At 43.1% G+C, this 20406-nt stretch overlaps 4 protein-coding genes across 4 annotated transcripts in view; 2 read left to right on the top strand and 2 right to left on the bottom strand.

Annotated features, from left to right (window-relative positions):
- The window catches only part of atad3 (ATPase family AAA domain containing 3), a 6429-nt gene extending 4180 nt beyond the window's left edge, over window positions 1-2249 (top strand). Inside the window, exons 11-16 of the mRNA XM_058630940.1 lie at window positions 1-100; window positions 189-240; window positions 336-406; window positions 503-670; window positions 1284-1392; window positions 1481-2249. The exon at window positions 1-100 is cut by the window's left edge and continues 25 nt beyond it. Coding sequence (XP_058486923.1) covers window positions 1-100; window positions 189-240; window positions 336-406; window positions 503-670; window positions 1284-1392; window positions 1481-1933 — 953 coding nt within the window. The 3' untranslated portion in view covers window positions 1934-2249. The remainder of the gene's footprint in view (window positions 101-188; window positions 241-335; window positions 407-502; window positions 671-1283; window positions 1393-1480) is intronic.
- A 2545-nt stretch (window positions 2250-4794) lies between these two features.
- On the bottom strand, window positions 4795-9234 carry ssu72 (SSU72 homolog, RNA polymerase II CTD phosphatase). Its single transcript, XM_058630975.1, has 5 exons — window positions 8954-9234; window positions 7734-7877; window positions 6101-6240; window positions 5885-6003; window positions 4795-5761 (listed from the first exon to the last, which is right to left on the bottom strand). The coding sequence occupies exons 1-5, from the start codon at window positions 9031-9033 to the stop codon at window positions 5660-5662; spliced, it is 585 nt and encodes a 194-aa protein (XP_058486958.1). The 5' UTR covers window positions 9034-9234; the 3' UTR covers window positions 4795-5659.
- A 5543-nt stretch (window positions 9235-14777) lies between these two features.
- On the top strand, window positions 14778-17585 carry LOC131460438 (olfactory receptor class A-like protein 4). The gene is made up of 2 exons (XM_058630959.1): window positions 14778-16220; window positions 16369-17585. The coding sequence occupies exons 1-2, from the start codon at window positions 16134-16136 to the stop codon at window positions 17356-17358; spliced, it is 1077 nt and encodes a 358-aa protein (XP_058486942.1). The 5' UTR covers window positions 14778-16133; the 3' UTR covers window positions 17359-17585.
- A 232-nt stretch (window positions 17586-17817) lies between these two features.
- LOC131460463 (olfactory receptor class A-like protein 4) lies at window positions 17818-20333 on the bottom strand. The gene is made up of 4 exons (XM_058630988.1): window positions 19834-20333; window positions 18975-19232; window positions 18220-18465; window positions 17818-18058 (listed from the first exon to the last, which is right to left on the bottom strand). Exons 1-4 carry the CDS (start codon window positions 20116-20118, stop codon window positions 17846-17848), a joined length of 1002 nt encoding a protein of 333 aa, XP_058486971.1. The 5' UTR covers window positions 20119-20333; the 3' UTR covers window positions 17818-17845.
- Between the last annotated feature and the right edge of the window lie 73 nt (window positions 20334-20406).

The raw sequence follows: 20406 nt of genomic DNA, 5'->3' as shown, positions 1-20406 counted from the left end.
ACTACGCAATAATGACCGGTGGCGATGTAGCGCCCATGGGTCGCGACGGTGTGACCGCCATGCATAAAGTTTTTGACTGGGCCAACACAAGTCGACGCGGGTATGCTGCTTTATAAACTGGAGACTCTCAAGATGCACTTTGACATGTTTTCCACTGAAAATAAAGTGGGTTTTTTTATCTGTCACAGGCTCCTGCTTTTCGTTGATGAAGCCGACGCCTTTCTTCGCAAGCGATCCACTGTAAGTTTGCATGCATTTCATTACTTGAGTTTTCCTTTGGTTTTCATCACAATATCATGTAATTTCTTCATTCTTGTCTTTTTTTGTTGTTATAGGAGAAGATCAGTGAAGACCTCAGAGCCACTTTGAATGCGTTCTTGTATCGCACTGGAGAACAGAGCACAAAGTAAAAAAACCTTCTTCTTTTTTTCTGTGCCAATCTATGCACTTCATATTTGTCTCGGCACATTTCTTAGCTGCTTTTGTTTTTGTTCCCCTGCAGGTTCATGCTGGTGTTGGCGAGTAATCAACCAGAGCAGTTCGACTGGGCTATAAATGACCGTATAGATGAAATTGTGAATTTTGCTCTGCCAGGACCTGAGGAGAGGGAGCGGCTGGTGCGGTTGTACTTTGACAAATATGTCCTGGAGCCCGCCACTGGAGGGAGGCAGTGAGTACTATAGTGACACTACTGTACAGCTCGGTTGTTAAAATATGGTACAAATCCAAGACTCTGCACACTGAGACATCTGATCACAAATGACTGTTTACACCTGGAATTACTCATATCATCATGTGTTGACAAGTGGTAAAATGATAGTGGTGGAAACCAAAAAATCATCTCAAAGGCCCTGATTAGTGTCTGAACAGAGTCCAAAGAATTAAGGCACACTGAAAGCGGTAACTAGGTTTAGCTCACTCTGTGTACACCCTCATACATTTGAGATATTTACAGTAATTTCTGGTTTATGGTCTGTAATATTTTTGCACTAAAGTCTATATACCAGCATGAGAGTTAGATGTTAATTAGAGCCTGCCAAAAGGCCAAAAGTAAAGCCAAAAGTAGCCTGCTGTGCTGTGGCATGTGACAGATGGCCAGCCATGCTGAGGCATTAATCACTCAGGCAATAGAACAATGATCAATGCTGGTGGGTGAGGTGACACACATGCACACACACACACACACACACTGTTCGAGAGGCAATTAAGCTGAGAAGGTTTGAGAGTGTGAAACTCGCCGCAGTGTGCGACGGCAGTACGTCATATTTCTGTTGCTCCCTCAGGAGGATGAAGCTGGCTCAGTTTGACTACGGGAAAAAGTGCTCTGAAATTGCGATGAGGACAGGTGGCATGTCGGGAAGAGAGATCTCCAAACTGGGCGTGGCCTGGCAGGTATGTTCCCTAAAGTTACCGTGGATCCATTTGCTGGTAATCTTCCAACTTTACCACCATTCATTTTTTTTGCGTCTTGTTCTCGTAGGCTGCAGCATACTCTTCAGAAGACGGCGTTCTGACGGAGGCTATGATCGATGCCCGGGTGGATGACGCTATCAAGCAGCACCATCAGAAGATGGACTGGCTTCGTGCAGAGGTGGAGTCCAAGACCCTGACGCCTCCGCCCGCAGAGTCGGCCGCCGGTGTAGGCAAAATGGGCTTCAATCTGCCCCTCAGCGAGGCACCGCAGGCTCAGCAGGTGATCGCGCCAGTCCTTGAGATGCACGCAGAGCAAGAAGCTGACATTATACCACCTCCGATATCAGATATCAACCAATCAGCAGAGGGCAAAAGTGATGTCCTAGCTGGACAGGAATGTGAAGACACTGTCAAAGCAGAATCTACTACAGCTGCAGAAAGTTTAGCCAAGTCTACTGCCGTCACTGACGGTGAAGACAAGACTGGATCGTCTCCTCCAAAGGATGGAACTCCAGTTTGATTTATTTAATGGTGCTGCCTGGATTTAAAAAAAAGAAAAGTGTCCTGTCCCTTCAGTTAGTCTGTCAGTGTGTGTCCAAATGCCTGTTGGGACTGTCTTTTATGACAGAAAGTAAGTTCATAAGCAGTTATGAAGTGCAAAAGAAATTCACTTTTCAACTCACCAAAATATTAACGCCAGGGACTCTGTGATTCTAATAAATAAATAAATAATACATTGTAAAGGTGTACTTAACATAGAAGACTACAGTATATGAATGTTGTGCACAGTGAAGCATCTCTTGAACTGATTAAATGGGTCTGTGTTTTTTCTATAATCGTACGTTCCAACGTTTCTTTTAAGTGGTTTGGGTTTAATGTGGAGGTCAAAAAGACAAAGGTGACATTTTCACATCAACAGTCAGTGACGTGTGTGTTGTCTGCTGCCACTGAAATACTTTTTGGAGAATGCATGTGGAATAGACCTGCACTTAAAGCACATGTGTTCAACTACTCGTTAATGCTAATGTGTGATCAGCCAATTACAGAGCAGCAACTCAACACTAGACATGGTCGAGGTGACCCAGCTGATGTTCAGCTCAAGCATTAGAATAAGGAAGAAAGGTGATTAAGTGATTGGTTGTTGTTTTGTTATCTATCACAGTTTTTAAATAACAATTTTATTTTTATACTTTATAGTTTTCAGATTTTATAATGAGTGTGTATTGCGCCGCTAGAGTGACACACTCAGCTGAGGTCCATGGAAATACTCACAAAAATCTCTAAACAAATTCTCTTCCTGCCCACAATTTCCAACCTACACAGACAATGTTTACATAAAACGTTGCTATGGTTGTTGTCTAACCCTGTGTGTTGTTTTCTTTTTCATATAACTCGTGTTTTTTTTCTTAAAATCACCTAAAAGCGCAGAGTTCTGGTCGGACCAGAACCACACCCGCAGAACACGGACTGTCTTGTGATTGGCCAGCCAACGAGAGCTTTCCCACTGTCTTGTGATTGGCCAGTTACCTGGAAGTGACGTAATTGGCACGTCAGCTCTCAGATCCGCCTCTGGAAAGGCCGATGCGCCGCTAGCAATTATCAAAACATTGAGTAATGCCGTAATCCCTTACACAATTGATCCGGAATCTGACCCAGAGACAGAAGACACTGTGACAAGTGAAAGACTGCTGCAGGACGCCTGTAGCTTGGATAACGTTGTGGTTACCGAGATGATAAACACACATGCATATGAAACACGAGCGTAGCGTGTAGCCGGCTATCGCTAATGCTAAACGACAAAACAAGCACACAAAGACAGTTATATACGTATTGTTGGCACTGCTCCTTCCTTTAGGTGAAGTTTGGTGATGTGTTCTGCTTTGTATTGCTACTTTCAACCGTAGAAGAAGAACTACTCTCGTTGTAGCTGCGGAGCGTATCGGTTGTACAGAGCTCAGCAGCTACAACGAGAGTAGTTCTTCTTCTACGGTTGAAAGTACGTCACCGGATGTGCCCGGACTCTAGTGCCCGGACTAGGAGGCGCTACTGTTTAGAGGAGTGGTGAAATTCTCTAGTGACGTAACTCCGCTTCGTAGAGCTCAGGAAACCTATCAAACCTGCACTCAGCAGTGGCTGAACTGATTGTTATGGACTTTTAGAGCTTCATAAACGAGGTAATGACGCAAATACACACAACAATGCAGCGTTAATTGGCACTTTCCGGCCTATGGGATGTTTAAAACACTACTTTCTCTGTTTTTCACCATTTTGGACAATGAGAAACAGGTGTTTGGAAGGGGGAGGGGATAATTAGGGAGGGGGAGGGGCTTGTACAGCCAGTTGCAAGAGTCAGCCTCACTAAGTTATAAAGGTCACCTTTCGCTCTCCACCACTGGTGCTTTTCCAATATACTTGTCTAGCATGACTCGGCTCAGCTGTTCTCTGATGCAAATGAACAAATGAATATTCCATTTGTCGCCGCAAAATGTTTCTACTTTGCTAAAGGAAGATAGATATTGGATTTCAGGAAGCTTTATTTTACATACTGTGCCTTTAAGCACATTACTGTCCAAGCACAGCAAACATATTTATCTATGTTCCTCCGTCATTTGTCTACATATTAAAAATATGCATACGTTTGTTCACAAAGAGCTCAGGAACAAACTTAATAAATCAAAGTGAGGAGCATAACAGGCCATAGTATACCCATAGTCCAGAATAAATCCAGGATTAAAGCAGCCTATGCTAGATTATACCCCGGGTATATTATGGTCTAGGCCCACTTTAACGCCTCTAGGCCAGAATATACCCCTCTTGTGTAAAGAGGTTTTAATTGTATTTACACAATAATGACTTAATTGTTCAACATTATATTGGGGTTTCAACTGTGTCATGTAGGTTAAGAGAGGAAGCTAACTGTCAAATGTGTGATTTGTTTTGATTAAATGTAAAGTAGTTGATGACTTCTATATCCTACATTTAGTTGCTAATGAAAAAAGGCTAATTTCAAGAAGATTATTCCAGGCTAAATACCTGTTCCTGTTTATAAATATACTGTATAAATACAATAAAAGGGACAGTGTGTTTTTATTCTGGGGTTAATTTCTGTATGGAGTTTGCATGTTCTCCCTGTGTGTGTGTGGGTTTTCTCCAGTTTATTCCCACAGTCCAAAAACATGTGGGGATTAGGTAAATTGGACGCTCTAAATTGACTGTAAGTGTGAGAGTGGATGGTTGTTTGTCTCTACGTGTGTCCCTGTGATGGACTGTCGTCCCCTGTGACCCTCATGTGGAGGATAAAGAGGTAGAAGATGGATGGATGGAGGAGCATCATCTGGACAAGTCAAGGTGTTAACACAAAGCAAACAAAGAGTCAGGAAACACTTCTTTAGTTTTCACTTTATATACACATACCGAAAAGTTAGGCACTCTGAGCTGAGCTTGCAGGTCATTACAACGCTTCAATTAAATCAACATAATTTTTTTTTTTTTTTTTTAAAAAGGAAAAGAAACTATACCCTGAAAGATAACACATATCCAACTTTAAATATGAGTCAACACATAAGATTGGAAACACATTGTGGAGAAAATCCCTCACGTTTGGTTATTCTGTCGTCGCTCGGCCACTTTTAACTTAATTTTCAACTAAACTACGGCACATGGTTGCAAATGAAACACGCATTCAATTCAACTCGGTTTCAATAAACTCTCCACGTCTGACCAAGAGACATTTACACATGTACCGGGTCAGAAAAAAAGAAAGTCTGACACTTAATTACAATTATATCATATATAACGAGGAAAAAACAAAATACCAGCATCTATTTGCTGTACTGAGAGAAAAAGAAATAAAATAATCAGAGGGACTGGGTGGGGGGAGGGGGAAGTGAGTGGGGGGGGTGTTATGGCTCTGCCTGAGGAGACATGGTTGAGTGATTTCACTGGACCGAGATCGAGGCGGGACCTTGGCCTGACCTTGATCTGGAGGAATAAGGGCAGAGCTACAGCAGCAGGTCCATACTCTGCATTAAGGAAAAAAGCCATCATCATCATCATCATCATGTCCACCAGCAGCCATTTGTGTAAGGTCCTGACCCAACACTGTGTGTGTGTGTGTGAGGCTGTAGGCACACAATAAGCATGTGTTACAGATGACTGAGGAGCAGGAACTCTGTCGATTTTGCTCTTGTTTGATTGCTTATGATTTGGGTCTTTTTTTTTGTTTATTGCAAACTTCTTTTGTGTGTCAGTAGAAGCAGACGGTGTGAAGGAAAGGCCGGTTGCTCTTGTCCTCAAACTCCTGCACGAGCTCGTCGATGTCGTTCTCCATGTCCTCGGTGTGCTGGATCTGCAGAGAGCAACAGAGCACGTCATCAAACGCGACCTCAATCAATCTCACAAACCGGTGATTATTCTACGGCACACTTTTGTAATAATGACGACCTTTTAAACTCTGCAAGGAGACACTCACACATTGACACAGCTCGCAGATTAAAAAGGCGCCCAGCGTTGCTTCCTCGTGGTTGTCCTGAATGTCTACGTTGATCACATGCACAGGCTGGAAAGTCACCTGCTCTCTCGAGGTGAGATCTGTGGAGCAACATTAGAAACATACCAGCATTAAAAAAAAAAAGACTAAAGCCATGACATTAATGCGTGGAAACCCGTGAAAAAACATCCTTCTCACCCTCCAGCACTTGGTCGTACACTCTCTCTTCACAGGTGATGACCAGGTCAAACTTGTCCTTGCAGTTCTGGAACCGCTCCGGCTTGGACTTGATGCGCTTGTTGCGGTCCAGCATGTGCAGGATGCCGTTCTGTGTGTATCTGAAGAGCGAGGTTGGTCAAGGAACACAGCAGGAGCGGTGGAGACACTTCAAGGTCATACAACACTTTCATCAGAAACTGGATTTCAAACACCTCACGAAGACTGTGAAAAGGTAGTACTTGCACTTGGTGAGTGTGTATAGGTGACAACAGAAGGTACACACACACACACAGCTTCCATAGTGTCTGTATTAGTGACACAACAGCACCCCCTAGTGGGGTAAGAACAAAAATACTACTTGTTAGTGGCTGGCAAAAAAAAAAAAAAAAAAGGGAAGGAGGAGGACTGGCACGTCATAGAATCCAAGTATCACGTGAGAAGTGCACAGACTACGATTAAGCCATTCAATGACATTTCAATATTTAATGTGAAGGACAAAACCATTGATACTAGCAAGACTGTTACTAAACGGTGAGAGAACAAAAACAAAACTACTACAGTGGGTCGTCTAGGATGGGATATATTTGCCCAAACTACATGAACAATACACAACGTTTACATAAATAAACAAAACAGGTATGAAAAGGCAAACCTTCTAGTCACAAGCCTTTATAATTTATGTCACAAAGAGGTTGATATGCACACCTGGCCCCTCAAACAACACAACACTGCACTATTATTATTATTATTATTATTATTATTAATAATAATATCAGCAGCACAACAGCAGAGTAATTTGGTGAAGTATTTTTGAGTTTGGATTTTAAATAAATAACTGAATCAAGGGTTAACTATAAAGACAAAGGGGGCAGGTGTAACTCGACACACCATTTTAACATAGTCAGTTGCCGGCTGGTGCAATAACAACGTTTTGGTGACATCTGCTGCACTCATCTGAACACGTCACCAGGCTCAGAACAGGCATTTTCCAACAGTCATCTAAAAATAACGTGACTTTTAAATACTAATACTACTTTTATTTACTAACTTACCGTAGGAAAAATAATTACTATAACACTAAACAGTGTTAACACTTAACTCTCCCCCCTTATTTGTAACTTTTAGAGTTCAATGATTAAACATAACAAGGATTCAGATCAAACAAGACTCACTTCTGAAAGTCAAGTGTTATATAATATATAACATAAGCATTCGCCAAGAACGCGGGTTTCAAGGCCTTTGCAAAGAAAAGCAAAACGTTTATGATCTTCACCAAATTATACTTACTGCTGCACAGCTGTGGTACTGCATGGTGCTGCTCCTGAAATCTGTATTTCACATGTTTCACAACAAACTATATTTTTACATATAAATTACATATAAAAAAAAAAACCCTGCGTTGAGATTTTACCCAGCACTCGGCGATGATCTGCAGAACCGTTTCCAACGCCATCACATCTGCATGGACCCTGACAAAGATTAATACCCAAGACCCCCATCGTCTTGAGTATTAATCTTTGGTTTCTTGGTTTTACATAACACTAAGTGTTAGTGTGTCTGTGAGTGTGTGGAGGGAAAAAATAAAAAGGTGGGTGAGTGAGACGGGGGATACAGTTCCTTGTCCTTGCGGACCAAGTCGTTGTACATCTGTTCATATGTCGTTTTGAAGTCGTACACATTTGGCTTATCTGGTGCAGGACCGGGTAGCTTCACATGAGACCCTGTCCCAAATGAACGCACATCGAATCCACGTTTGCTGTGAAGTGAAAAAAAAAAGAAAGACAAGAGAGTGACATTAGACACAAATATAACACTAAATCTGCATTTTTCCACATGTGAGGTGTATATTATATAGAATCAGCCAGGTTTTTTAGTCACTCCTGAGGCGCAAGACCACAATTAGGACAATAGTGGGACCATAGTGGTCCTAGTTAAGTGTGTGGGATCATGTCCAACATCTGTTGTAAGATATAAGACCAATGTAAGACACGGTCACAAGAGTGACAAGTTGCAAATAAATGTGACGATTTATCTTTATTAAATTGTGCTGTTGCCTATTAGAAATACATTTTTGTGGAAATAGTTTGATGCATCTCTTGTAGTAAGTGATGCCGCTTAATTGTTAAATCTACAACACAGTGAATACTGAACGCACGTTTCACCCAAAAATATTCAAAAGAAAATCAGAAAATTCACAATTGTTGTTTTTTTCCCTTTCCTTTAAGTCTTTCTTCAGCCCTAATGTGACTTTTTTCCTATTTTTTCCTTTTCTTACAGTGCTGTTGTCCTGAGGTGAGCTGCTGTGTGGAAATGAGAGAAATAAGTGACTGAACTCAGACCCATTAACTAAATAAATAAATAAATAAATAATAAAAGTCTAGAAATGAGATCCCCCAGTGGTGTGAATGAAGATTGTTATAAAACACAGCTGCAGTTCCCCGCTCTGTTACTTCCTTACAGAGGGGCGCTCTTGTCAACATGTGGAAAGAAAACAAATTATCTTCAACTCGGAACAATCTTTTCTCTTTTCCTTTAAAAAAAAAAAACCAAACAAAACAAAACAAAATAACTCTTTGTTCCTTTCATTTGGGCAACAGTAACCTGAACGCTATCAAAGCCGACGTTAAGTGTTCATGCGGCCCCTGCGTGTCTGTCAGTGGACTGAGTCCATTGTTAAAGTGCGTTGAGGCCCGGCGGACTCTGCGTCTCCGTGTCCGCCACAGCGTCACTAAAACCGGCTCAAACAAACAAAAACAACTCGACAGTGCGCCGTTTTCCTTGGGTTCGCCGTTGCTTTTGTCCGTGCCCTTCGTCCCGGCGGCTCATCTTTACCTGAGGATATTGTGCGCTTCCATACTGCGGTTCTGGTTGCTCGAGCACACAACCGCTACACGCAGCGGGTGGCTCGGCATTGCGACTCTCCGGCTGAAAACTACCCCGATACGAGCTGTCGGGAACGGACGAGTTCAAGGTTTTTAGTTTTCAAAAACCTGTGAGAGGAAATAAATGTTAGCGACGCGGAGCCCGACCCCGCCTTAAACCTTAACTATCAATCTGTTCTAGTTCACACTCCGACAGCGATCCTGTCTACATCTACGGAGGAGAGTAAAATGGCGGCGCTCCGACTGTTCCGCAGGCTTTATCACATGACGTCATGTCGGGGAGGAGTCTGAGCCACAACACAGCAAACATGTACGAAAGAAAGAGAGAAAGACGTTTGTAAGGCGGTTTTTAAAGTATTTTCAAAAGTCTAACACAAAATACACAGTACAACTATTCAATCAAAGATAAATTAAAGTGTTGAACTTTAGGGAGTTTAATTGTTCATGACTGAGCACAGCACAGCACACACTGCACAAATGATGTTTGTCAGTCAGTCTGTGTAGAAACCAAATTGATAAAATACAAGTAAAGACCCTGACACCATCCTCCGAACCTTGACCTCTGACCTTGTTTTTCCCCTGCTAACCCAGATAGCCAGTTTAGCTGTTCCTGATATGAAGTTGACCAATCTGCCTTTTATGAGCAGAATAGTGTGGTTCATGGATAAAAAGAGAGAGGGGAAAACTTTTCACCCAGGCCCTGATAGAAAATAAGAAAGAAAGAAAGAAAGAAAGAGAAAGAGAGTAAGAAAGAAAGAGAAAGAAAGAAAGATAGTAGTGCTAGCATATACATGTGGAGGGATTTGGTTGTCAGTTTATCTATAGTTGACCAACATAACATTACATTTTATTTCAAACATATTATAACATCGTACTGGTCTAAAGTTAAAGTAAAAAGGTAACTTGTTTAAAAGTTACTTAGTTATGTTTTTAACAAGGTTGGGCTTCTTCCTTGTGTCGTGCAGAAAGGACAAGAGGACACAAATCTCACGTCAATTTTTTTTTTCAAAGGCAAACCTTTACAAATTAAAGTGCTGACAAAATAAAACATGTAAACACATCTGTATCTGTCAAAATGGGGGGACTTTTATAGTTTTTAAATTCAGGCCAGCATTTTTTTTATTGATTTAAAATGTAGCAAAGTACAGTACCTCCAAAAAAACATACTTAAGTAAAAGTAAAATTAGTACACAAGTATACAAAAAACCTTCTCAATTACAGTAACACGAGTAAATGTAATTCGTTACGTTCCATCTCTGGCTTTTTGTTGCAGAGGTGATACTAGTATATACAGCAAAAGATTAGAAAACCACAGCACTTTTATTTTCATTCATTCATTGGGGACCTGTTCAGGTTGTACCCCGCCTTTTGCCCTATGTCAGCTGAGATTGGCACCATCGCCCCCTCTGTGACCCTCATGTGGTGGGTGGATGGATTGTCTACTCCTCCACATAAAGGTCACGGGGTCACTGAAGCCAGTCCCAGTTTTACAAATGCAAAACTCAAATGCAAACTCCACACACAGAAAAGCCCTTGTTTGGACCAGGTCACGAACCTGGGTCTTTTTGCTGCAAGGCAACAGAACGAGCCGCTATGTCAGTGTGTGGCCCACACCTTCATATTGCTATTGGAAAAATTCCAACAGTTCCTGAAAGCTGTGAAGTCGCCACGTCAAAGTCAACATGTGGTTATTACGGTAATTTCACTCGCTCTGCTGCAGGAAGCCGGCAAATCAGCGTCTTTGTAACTAGAGAACATAGAGTACATAGTTTCCTTTTTTTTAGCCTGTTTTAGTTTTGAGACAAAAACTCAAACAAATGTTATTTTAAATATGTTTTATACTGTTTTTAAATGGTCAATACACTATTTCAACATGCATTAAATTGTGAATAACTGCCAGATATTGAAAGTTATTCTGGAAAAATGGGTAAAAGCAACTTACTCACAGGACATTTTCTGATCCTTTTATGGTTAAAATAAGCAAAAAAAATTATTTTGAGGCTAAACGGTTAATAATAGAAGTAAAAGTGAGCAGAGAAGGCTGTCTTGTTATATTCCACTTGGACAAAATAACATGATGTCAAAGTCTGAAGTTTATCATTTCATTTTCTGCTATTTAAAAAAAAAATATATATATATATATATAAACAGAGACATTGCACGTTAATGAACATTGACATGTAAATGTGCCACGTTGTGATAGTCTCCATTGGCACACAAGAATCTGAAAATGACGTATTATTGTCCATTTATATATATTGCAGATCTAAATCACAGGGGTGTTTTATGACTGGTGCTCCTCCATCATTAATCAGTACAGTTTACTTAAATAATATGCTTATATGTATGCATGTTAAACACAAACGTGGCTTATCCAGCTGTGATATAAGTAGCACTGTCCTGTTTGTCATATCATTCTCCCTTTTCTTTATTTTGCTGTAGACTTGTTATACAGATATTAATATTTCAGAGTTCAGTCACTCACCTTCCAACCGTTAAACCGTTAAAACCAGTTTCTCCAAATGACAGCAAATGTCTCTTTTCCTTAAAAGAAAAACAAAAAAAAACATGCAGACTTTAAGTCCACAAATCAGTTTTAGTTGCATGTTTGTCGAATCTGTCATCACCTCTTACATTACAGCCTGGTTTGGCTCCCTGAGTATCCATTCATCACAGCCCAATAAACAAAACCATAAAACTGAGTAGTAAAACATAATTGGCCCAGGAGCAAGAACCACTCATCTGTTTCAGCAAAAAGAAATGCAGATGTGCTCAGATTTGGATCATGGATCACTCACTTTGGGAAGTAGGAGACATGTAGACTCACATATGTGCGGTGTAGAAACAGAAACTGTGTCATTGTGCCAAAATGTGAGCAAAATAACACAAACCTAATACTTTTGTGCAACTCTCACAGTAGATAACTCGCATTTTTGATATAAAAGGAAAGAAAATCACAAGATTAAGCCAAATATTATACATTCAAAAATAATGACAACTGCTCAATATTAAAAATGAGCTTTATTCACTGACAGCAGGACATAAAGGCATTCTAATTCAAGATGTTTGGCGCAGTATCTACAGAGAGACTGCACACAGAACGTTGTATTGCCCCCTCAAAGATCGTAAATACACATGGACAGCAGAGTTAAAAGCAAAACAAGATGATGGGATGATTTAGTGGAGTAAAGTTTTATCTTTGCTTTCAAACAACAGCTGTTTCTGATCCTATTCAAAGCCACTTCATTAGTTGTATTGCTGTATCAATGCTGCCAGCACAGACGACTCTGAACAGAAACAAATGGCACAGTCTACGACAGTATTTAGTGAAGTGTGAGTGAGTCATCAGTACTTTTGGTTCAGTGCATCCTCTCAGAGGTTGAAAAGGCATGTTATTCGCAGAGCCACAGTAGATTGTGCTTCAGTTCAGCCAGAAGAGGATGTATATATATATATATATATATATATATATATATATATATATATATATATATATATATATAGATATATATATAGATATATACTGTATATATATAGATATATATGTTATTTAATGTAGCTGATTGTTAGGTAACTATGACGACTATGATTGAGAGTTTTCGCTGTATCGGTCGCGTGCGTTAGTGACACGAATGAGTGCGGTACGAGTACGAGTGCTGCGTCGCCGGGCTCATGATGTTCTCCGTGATGTAGGCCACGAGCAGACAGATGATGACCAGCATCACACAAATGGCTCCGCCCACCGTTGTCATGGCGATCACAATGTCCTGCATCCCAGACAGTGGCAGCGTGAACTCCACGCAGTCCCGGCGGCCCGCGCTCTGGGCCGCACCGGAGGAGGCCAGGGAGCGCAAGCAGAGCCGGTAGGGGATGTTCTCGTGCAGCTCGGTCAGCAGGAAGTCCCTGCAGCTGGAGCCAAGATGGACGCCGGCACATTCAAACTGAGTGAAGCTCCCATTCCACCAGCAGCTCAACTCGTAGCCTCCGCGCTTGCGGTGTGGGCTACTGAAAACAGTGTTTGATCCCGGAGTCTTGGTCCCAGCGACCCCTGCTGTCGCCACTGTCTTCACAGCGTGCTCGGCCACCGTGGACTCGCCCTCATGGCTCCACTGTAACAGTACGCTGCCATTGATGAGAATATTGGCCACCAGATTCCCCATCGACACCACTGTCCTGCAGTCGGCCTTGTGACACTTGTACCCAGGCAGCGTGTTCCGAAAACACAGCTGGCCCCCGATACCTCCCTCAAACACTCTGTAGGCACAGTGTGATGATGATGATGATGATGGTGATGATGACTCGTCTTCCTCTGAGCTCCAGCTCGTGCCAGACCGTTCAGGTGTCACAGTGGTGTCATTTCCTCTGCTGGTGTTGAAAGAGAAGCTGCTCTCATGTTCTGGTGCCTCTTCAAGCTTTGGTGGTGATGGTGGTGTCCTCCTACTTTTATAGTTGTTGGTGGTGGTGGTGTTGGTGTGTTTGAGCCAGCCGTGGAGTGTCTCCACAGTGTCTCTGCTTGTCATCACCTCTGCAGTGGACGCTGCTGTGGACGATGATGATGATGATGCTGACCTGCTGTGATGGGATCTGCCCGACCCAGCTGCCGCCGCTGCTGCTGCTGCTGCTGCTGCTGTCTGGTGTAATGTGCAGAGCAGGAGAGCCGATAAGACCAGCACTGATGGCTGCTGGCTCTTCATTTCACCTCCTCTCATGATCGGACTATTTAATCTCTCACAGTGGCACAAGGCGGACTGGTGATGTCTGCCATAGGATCAGCGCGCAGCGTCAGTGCGCGCTCGACGAAATCCGTGCGAAACTCGACACCGCGTTCATGTCCTCTGCGACAAAACAAAGACATTGAATCACGGAGTTCTCGCAGTCAGTCACAGATCCGAGGATGACCTTGCACAGGACGAGTGTGCGCGAGGAAGTAAAGTCCCATCAGTGCAGCTCCACACTCACTGACATCTGGTCAAACACAACAACACTGATTTGTCTCGGTGGGAGCTGATGATGGAGCCGACTGTCGTGCCATCATTTGCCTTCTTCTTCCTCTTCTTTTCCTTCTTCTTCTTCTTCTTCTTCTTCTTCCTCCTGTCTGATTGACGTAAAGGGTTTGATGATGCCCGCTGTGTGAGAGTGCACGTGGAGGAGCGCGCGCGGTTGGGGAGCGAGCGCGTGCAAAAGAGGACTACTTGTGGGAGAAAAAAAAGAAAAACGCCACATGAGTCATCAACATCACACACACACACACACACACACACGCGCAGTGAGTGAGAGACGTGAGTGCAGTGATGGATAGAGCGTGAAACTCACCCACGCCCACCCGTGTCACACAAACACACACACACATACACACATTATTGAGTTCATGTTTTTCCATGTGGTCTCTGACTGCTAAACAAAGAACGTTTATTTCTAACCATTTGTTGTGGCTGAATTGGCCTTTGTTATTTTATAAAGATTTGTCATTTTATTAAGACTTAATGTATTATTGTTTATTGTTGGGAAATATCTGATTTTGCACATTCCTATTTTATGTTTTTGTCTATTTGACGCTCATGCCCTGTAGTTTTTTCACAAATCACTTGATTATTCTTACCCAAGTAATTATTTGGATGACTACTTTTTTTTTTTACTATTACTTGAGTCATATTATTCTGAAATAACAATACATTTAATGAAGTACAGCTTTTGGCTCCTCTGCTCAGATCTTTACATTTATGAGCCTGAATATTGGTGATTGCACTTCAGGGCCACTGTAGAACGATGAACACTTAACATATTGTTCTTATTTTAAGTATTGTATTGGGTGTCGTTCCTTCTTTAAAGTGTGAATTATAAATGAACAATAAAACAGTTTGCATGATAAAGTGTCAAGAATCAGCTGACTTTTCAAAGTTATGGGAAAAATTTAATTTAAGGGGAGAAAAAAAGTCTTCAAACTTCTAAACTGACAAACACAAACACGGTGGTGCACGTGGAGAAGCAGAATAAAAAGGAGAATGTCACACACTGTTACTGAGGCTGATGTGGTGAAGTGGCTGTGGCGCCCCCTGCTGGTTGCACTAAACACTAACACTTCATTGTGAGGAAAAATCCCAACTTTGACACAAACTGATGAGTAGAAACGTTTCAGTAGAAATGAAACTAAAACACAGCTGAAAATCCAAATGATGTATATACACTCTGCTGTAGAGTGCCGCATTTAGAAAGAAAGAAAGAAAGAAAGAAATATGGAGAGCGAAGGGAGAGAGAGTAAAAAAGCTATTAAGGCTGGAAAAGAAGGAAAGAAAGACAAAAATGAAAGAATTGATGGAGGAAAGAAAGAAGAAATGACAAAAAGAAAGAAGTGCAGTTAAGGATGAATTTCCTTCTTAATTTCTGTGTTCCTAAGGTGACAATACAAATTGGAATACAGTGTTATTATTATTACCCTTTATTCTGCAATCTTTTTATTTGTAGTGCCAATCTAAATTTGCGGCGTTTACATTTTCTTCTCCTCAAAGCACAATCTACTATTACTACATGACCATAATGCATCGCTGTTTTCCATAGTACGTTTAATTAAGCAGTGCTTAGTTCAGATTATTCTAAGCAAAGATCCCACTGTCTCCTCCCAAGAGAGAAACTTGGCTTCACTGCGAGCAATTAATACCAATGGAGGACGTGAATTGCTGACTAATAAGAGTAGAAAAAAAACTGCTGTATCAATGGGACCGGCTCTGCACCACCTCCTCATGGAAGCTCACTGTAGATAATTGAATAAATATGTATAATCAGAAGCTTGTAATGTATGTCTGATAACACACTGTATGTTATTATGTAGCCCAGATATGAGGACACTTGTGTCTCTTATGTGTCTGTACATAAGAGACAAGGTTACATTATTACAGCTGACTGGTGATGCAGAGAGAACACATGGAAAACGCATCAGCACATTGAAGTCAATGGACCGTGAACCTGGTCAGCAACAAAACCACCACCTGCGCGTTGAACCTGGTTGTTTGTCTGTCTGTACGTGCATATATAAGACACCAGCAGGGGGGTGTGAACAGCGTTGATGTCTCTCTCCACTCTCACGCTCCACGCACAGAAAACACGAGCGATGGCGCCGTGCAAAGAATGATGCCATGTCAGAGGTCCTCACTGTAGATGCCTTTTTGTTTGGGCTGCTGGTCTTCTCTGGCATCCTGGGAAACATCTTGGTCATCCATGTGGTGAGATAACATCAAATGTTACATTTGAACTTGTGGAACACAATGTTGTTGTTTTTATATTATATATATATATATATATATATATATATATATATATATATATATATATAGGCTCGTCCTCAGTCTGTCTTGCTTTTACTACCTGTAGGTGTTTCAGTCAGCCAGTGAGAGTCCGGCTCGCAGACTCCCTCCCTCTGACACTATTTTGGTGCACTTGTCACTGGCCAACCTGCTGACCTCACTTTTCCGCACTGTTCCCATCTTTGTGTCAGACCTGGGCCTGGACGTGTCTCTGTCTCCAGGCTGGTGTCGAGTCTTCATGCTGCTGTGGGTGTGGTGGCGGGCTGTCGGGTGCTGGGTGACTCTGGCACTCAGCCTCTTTCACTGCACCACTCTCAGGCGACAGCACGTGGCCTTCGGACCTCTGGCTCAGCAGAGGGAGAGGCGGCGGGTGTGGATCGCTCTGGGCCTGGTGTGGGGGGTGAACTTGGTCTTCTCCATTCCGGCTCTGGTGTACAGCACGCACGTTCACGGCAACGCCACTGTGGAGCTGATGGTGATCAGCTGCACCACCAGGCCCCTGCTGGGCTGCGTGTGGGAGTTCCCCTCAGCCGAGCAGGGCTCAGCGTTTGCGTCCACCTCGCTGGCGCTTAATGAGGTGCTGCCTCTGGTGCTGATGGGTTTCACTAATCTGGCCACACTTCACGCTCTGGCCAAGCACATCAGAGCCGTCACGTCAGGGGGGGAGTCGGGCGTCGGTCACGGAGAACTGGACAAACACGTCTCCACGGAGCGCAAGGCAGCCAACGTCATAATGTCCCTGGTGTCGCTGTTCGTGGTCTGCTGGGTGCTGCAGGTCGCTGCAGTCACATACTACAACCACGACGGGGGGCACCATGCCGAGGGGCTGCTGACCGTGGCTCATTTTTCCGCCTCGCTGTTTGTGGGATTCAGTCCGATGGTGGTGGCACTGGGACATGGCAAGCTGAGGAAGAGGATCTCCAGCATGATACTGGGGTGGTCTAAAGTCCTTAAATGTCACAGTAAGGTCACTGAGGAGAGGACTAATTCCCCAAAGACTGACTCTAAAAATGGAAAACAAACCATTTTTGTTGTTCAAAAGAGGGAAAAGACATAAATAACGAGGTGCGGGAAATTCTCTGGACAGAAATGTTGACAAGTATTAATCATTTTTGCTTGAATTTGCAGTGTGGTGATTTTTTTGTTATTTTTCTGCCTGTGTTCTGTCTTTGTGAACAAAAACAACGTCATGTTGCTTTTGTTCTGTCAAGCAAAACTATCAGACCTGACTGAGGGAGTGTTTGTGTGTGTAAACTGACAGTTTTACCCTTGTGTTTCCATGTTTTGTTTTTGTTTGTGTGTGTAAGTGTGTAGTCAGGAGCCAACATGGTAACAAAAAACACTGTTACACTGTATCTGGTGTACATCATCTGTCAGATATTGGCTGACATGCTGTTGTAATATGATCTAACTTTGAGAATCATTTTCTTCTTCTTCTGTTGACATTTTATTAAGAGAAGGAAATAAACTATAGTATCCATTTGTCTGCTGGAAAAGTCAAATTCACTGGGTAACAAACAACAGAACAAATCCAAATCTCTCTGTCAGTGAGAAATCAAAAACTTGAACGTGGAACGCAGTCGCCGGTGGCCGACTGCCAGAATAAGAGGGGACATGGCGATGAAGATAATATTGGCAAAACGTGCCAGAACCAGCAGATATTCGGGCGAGGTGCCCTGGCTGTAGTTGAAATAGTTTACAGAGATGATGCTCGTTCCCCACGACGCAATGAAGAGCATGATGAGAGCAAGAATCACCTGAAATCATACAAGGAGAAGAATTGAGGCCGTGAAACCAACATGTTGGCATAGGATGAAACACATATACAGTCACCTTGAGTTCAAAAACACAGGTTCCCTCTATATTTCATATTTCAGTAAGCTCAGTACTCTTTGAACTCCTCCCGCCTCTTCCTCACCTTGGCTGCTCGTTTCTCCGCCGGCACTCGTTTAATGATGGGCCCGTCCGGCGCCGTGCTGCGCACCTTGCCGTGGGTGTAGAGCGTGTAAAGGGAGCCCAGGTTGGTGAAAGCCATCAGGATCACAGGGATTGTCTCGTGGATCACGACAGATGTGGTGGCATAAGCGAGGCCGCTGTAGGTGGAGGGGAAGTTCCACACACAGCCCAGCAGGGGGCGTGTGGTGCTGCTCACCAGCATCAGAGTCTGAGAGGAGGAGGAGGAGGAGGAGGAGGAGATACTCAGAATTAGATGAATAATTACTATTGATACAAATAATACTTTTGGATTAGAGTGATGTGACTGAAGGTTGGTCGCATATATGATAGAAATAATTATACTATATCGTCATTATGGCATTACTAAGACTATTACACAGAATACACTATAAGGAGAATCCTGTCAATTATATTATTATTACTTAAGTGCAGTGTTTAGTACTGTGCACTCCCTTGTTTTGAACAATATAATAACCATAACAACATAATGAAACACATATTTGCTTCACATGATGAATGTGTGGTCATTAACAGTGATTATTCTTGGTCCGATGGCACTGATTTACACAATTACACGGTTCATGCAGGTTAAAGAGTCTCGAGTTTACTGCAAACACAGCGTCAACAGCACAGCCGGGCGGTGGTGCTTGATGAAGTAATCACAGCACAATCATGTTACATAGCTGCTGGTAAATTGGCTGAAACGTGCAGACTCACCTCTGTGGTGTTCACATCACCATTCGTGGAAAAAACAAGAGCGGGAATGGAGTAAACAAAGTTGAGAAGCCAGATGAGGGCGAGGCTGAGCAGTGAGCTGGGAGCTCCCCGGGACCCGAGGTTCACCGTGATGGGAGTCACGCGCCTCAAAGTCTGGAAGTGGAAAGCACTGAGGTAAAGTGTCGACCACACGTTGACCGAGCGCAGCCACACCCAGATCCCCATCAGGAACTGACACCACTCTTTAGATGAGTACAGCTGTGAAGACAGACACACACAGAGAGAGAGATGTTTTTATCTATCTATCTATCTATCTATCTATCTATCTATCTATCTATCTATCTATCTAATCACCTACCATCCATCCAACCATCCACCTACCTACTTCCATCCATCCATCCACCAACCTCCTTACCCATCCATCCATCATCCACCAACCTACCTACCTACCCGTCCATCCATCCACCTAAGGGTAACGTGCTATAGATAGATAGCATGTTACCCTTCCATCCATCCATCCAACCATCAACCTACTTCAATCCATCCAACCATCCACCTACCTACCTACTTACCTACCCATCCACCCATCCATCCACCTACTTACCCATCCATCCATCCACCCATCCAACCAAGCATCCACCTACTTCAATCCATCCATCCAACCATCCACCTACCTACCTCCTTACCTACCCATCCATCCACCTACTTACCCATCCATCCATTCACCCATCCAACCAACTATCCACCTACCTACCCATCCATCCATCCAACCAACCAACCAACCAACCAACCAACCAACCATCCACTTACCTACCCATCCATCCATCCATCCCATGTATTGATCATGCAGACCTCATACCTCGAGTCCCAGGTCTGAAATAATCAGCAGCATGTTCCTCATCACAGACACCATCAGATTTGACAGCGACATGTTAATGATGATGATGTCCGAGTTGCGTCCTCTGCCACTTTCCAGTATCACGCTCTTACCGATCACCCCGACCACTGTGGCATTACCCAGGATGCCCATCATCACCAGGATAATGTAAAAGACGATTTGTGCTGAGGACACAGAGACACGAAGTCCCATCCCCACGAGCTCGTCCAGGTCATCGTGGTTCATTGAGTTCTCCATTGCAACCATAGATTTAACAAACCTTGCGCGTGGAGAGGTCTGAGCAGCTGATGTACAGTCTTTAAGCAGCTACCGTCTTCATTTTTTCACGTGTTGTAACTCAGTCTTCAGCCTCCAACATCCCGCTCTGTGAGCCCCAGTATGACTGTCACACTGAATGGTGGGAGAAGGTTTGGCCCCCACAGAAAGCCACCAAGCAAAATGGTATAGTTGGCCTCTGGGGGTACCAGGTGCATGTTAATGAAACACAAGAGATTAATCAACTTCCCTGAGTGAAATGTGCTTTCTTTGCATCTT

This window comes from Solea solea, chromosome 6 (genome assembly GCF_958295425.1).
Source record: "Solea solea chromosome 6, fSolSol10.1, whole genome shotgun sequence".
NCBI lineage: Eukaryota > Metazoa > Chordata > Actinopteri > Pleuronectiformes > Soleidae > Solea > Solea solea.
Note: the sequence above shows the minus strand (reverse complement) of the source record. Positions and strands in the feature narration are given on the sequence as shown.

Excerpts from the sequence above, each read along its gene's own strand:
- ssu72 (XM_058630975.1), bottom strand. The coding sequence starts at position 9,033 with ATGCCGAGCCACCCGCTGCGTGTAGCGGTTGTGTGCTCGAGCAACCAG. Across the intron at positions 7,878-8,953 it reads GAAGCGCACAATATCCTCAG|CAAACGTGGATTCGATGTGC; the intron begins GTAAAGATGAGC and ends TTCACTTCACAG. Across the intron at positions 5,762-5,884 it reads TCTGCGAGCTGTGTCAATGT|ATCCAGCACACCGAGGACAT; the intron begins GTGAGTGTCTCC and ends TGCTCTCTGCAG.
- LOC131460463 (XM_058630988.1), bottom strand. The coding sequence starts at position 20,118 with ATGGTTGCAATGGAGAACTCAATGAACCACGATGACCTGGACGAGCTC. Across the intron at positions 18,466-18,974 it reads GTGATGTGAACACCACAGAG|ACTCTGATGCTGGTGAGCAG; the intron begins GTGAGTCTGCAC and ends TCCTCCTCTCAG. Across the intron at positions 18,059-18,219 it reads CGGAGAAACGAGCAGCCAAG|GTGATTCTTGCTCTCATCAT; the intron begins GTGAGGAAGAGG and ends GTATGATTTCAG.
- LOC131460438 (XM_058630959.1), top strand. The coding sequence starts at position 16,134 with ATGTCAGAGGTCCTCACTGTAGATGCCTTTTTGTTTGGGCTGCTGGTC. Across the intron at positions 16,221-16,368 it reads ACATCTTGGTCATCCATGTG|GTGTTTCAGTCAGCCAGTGA; the intron begins GTGAGATAACAT and ends TACTACCTGTAG.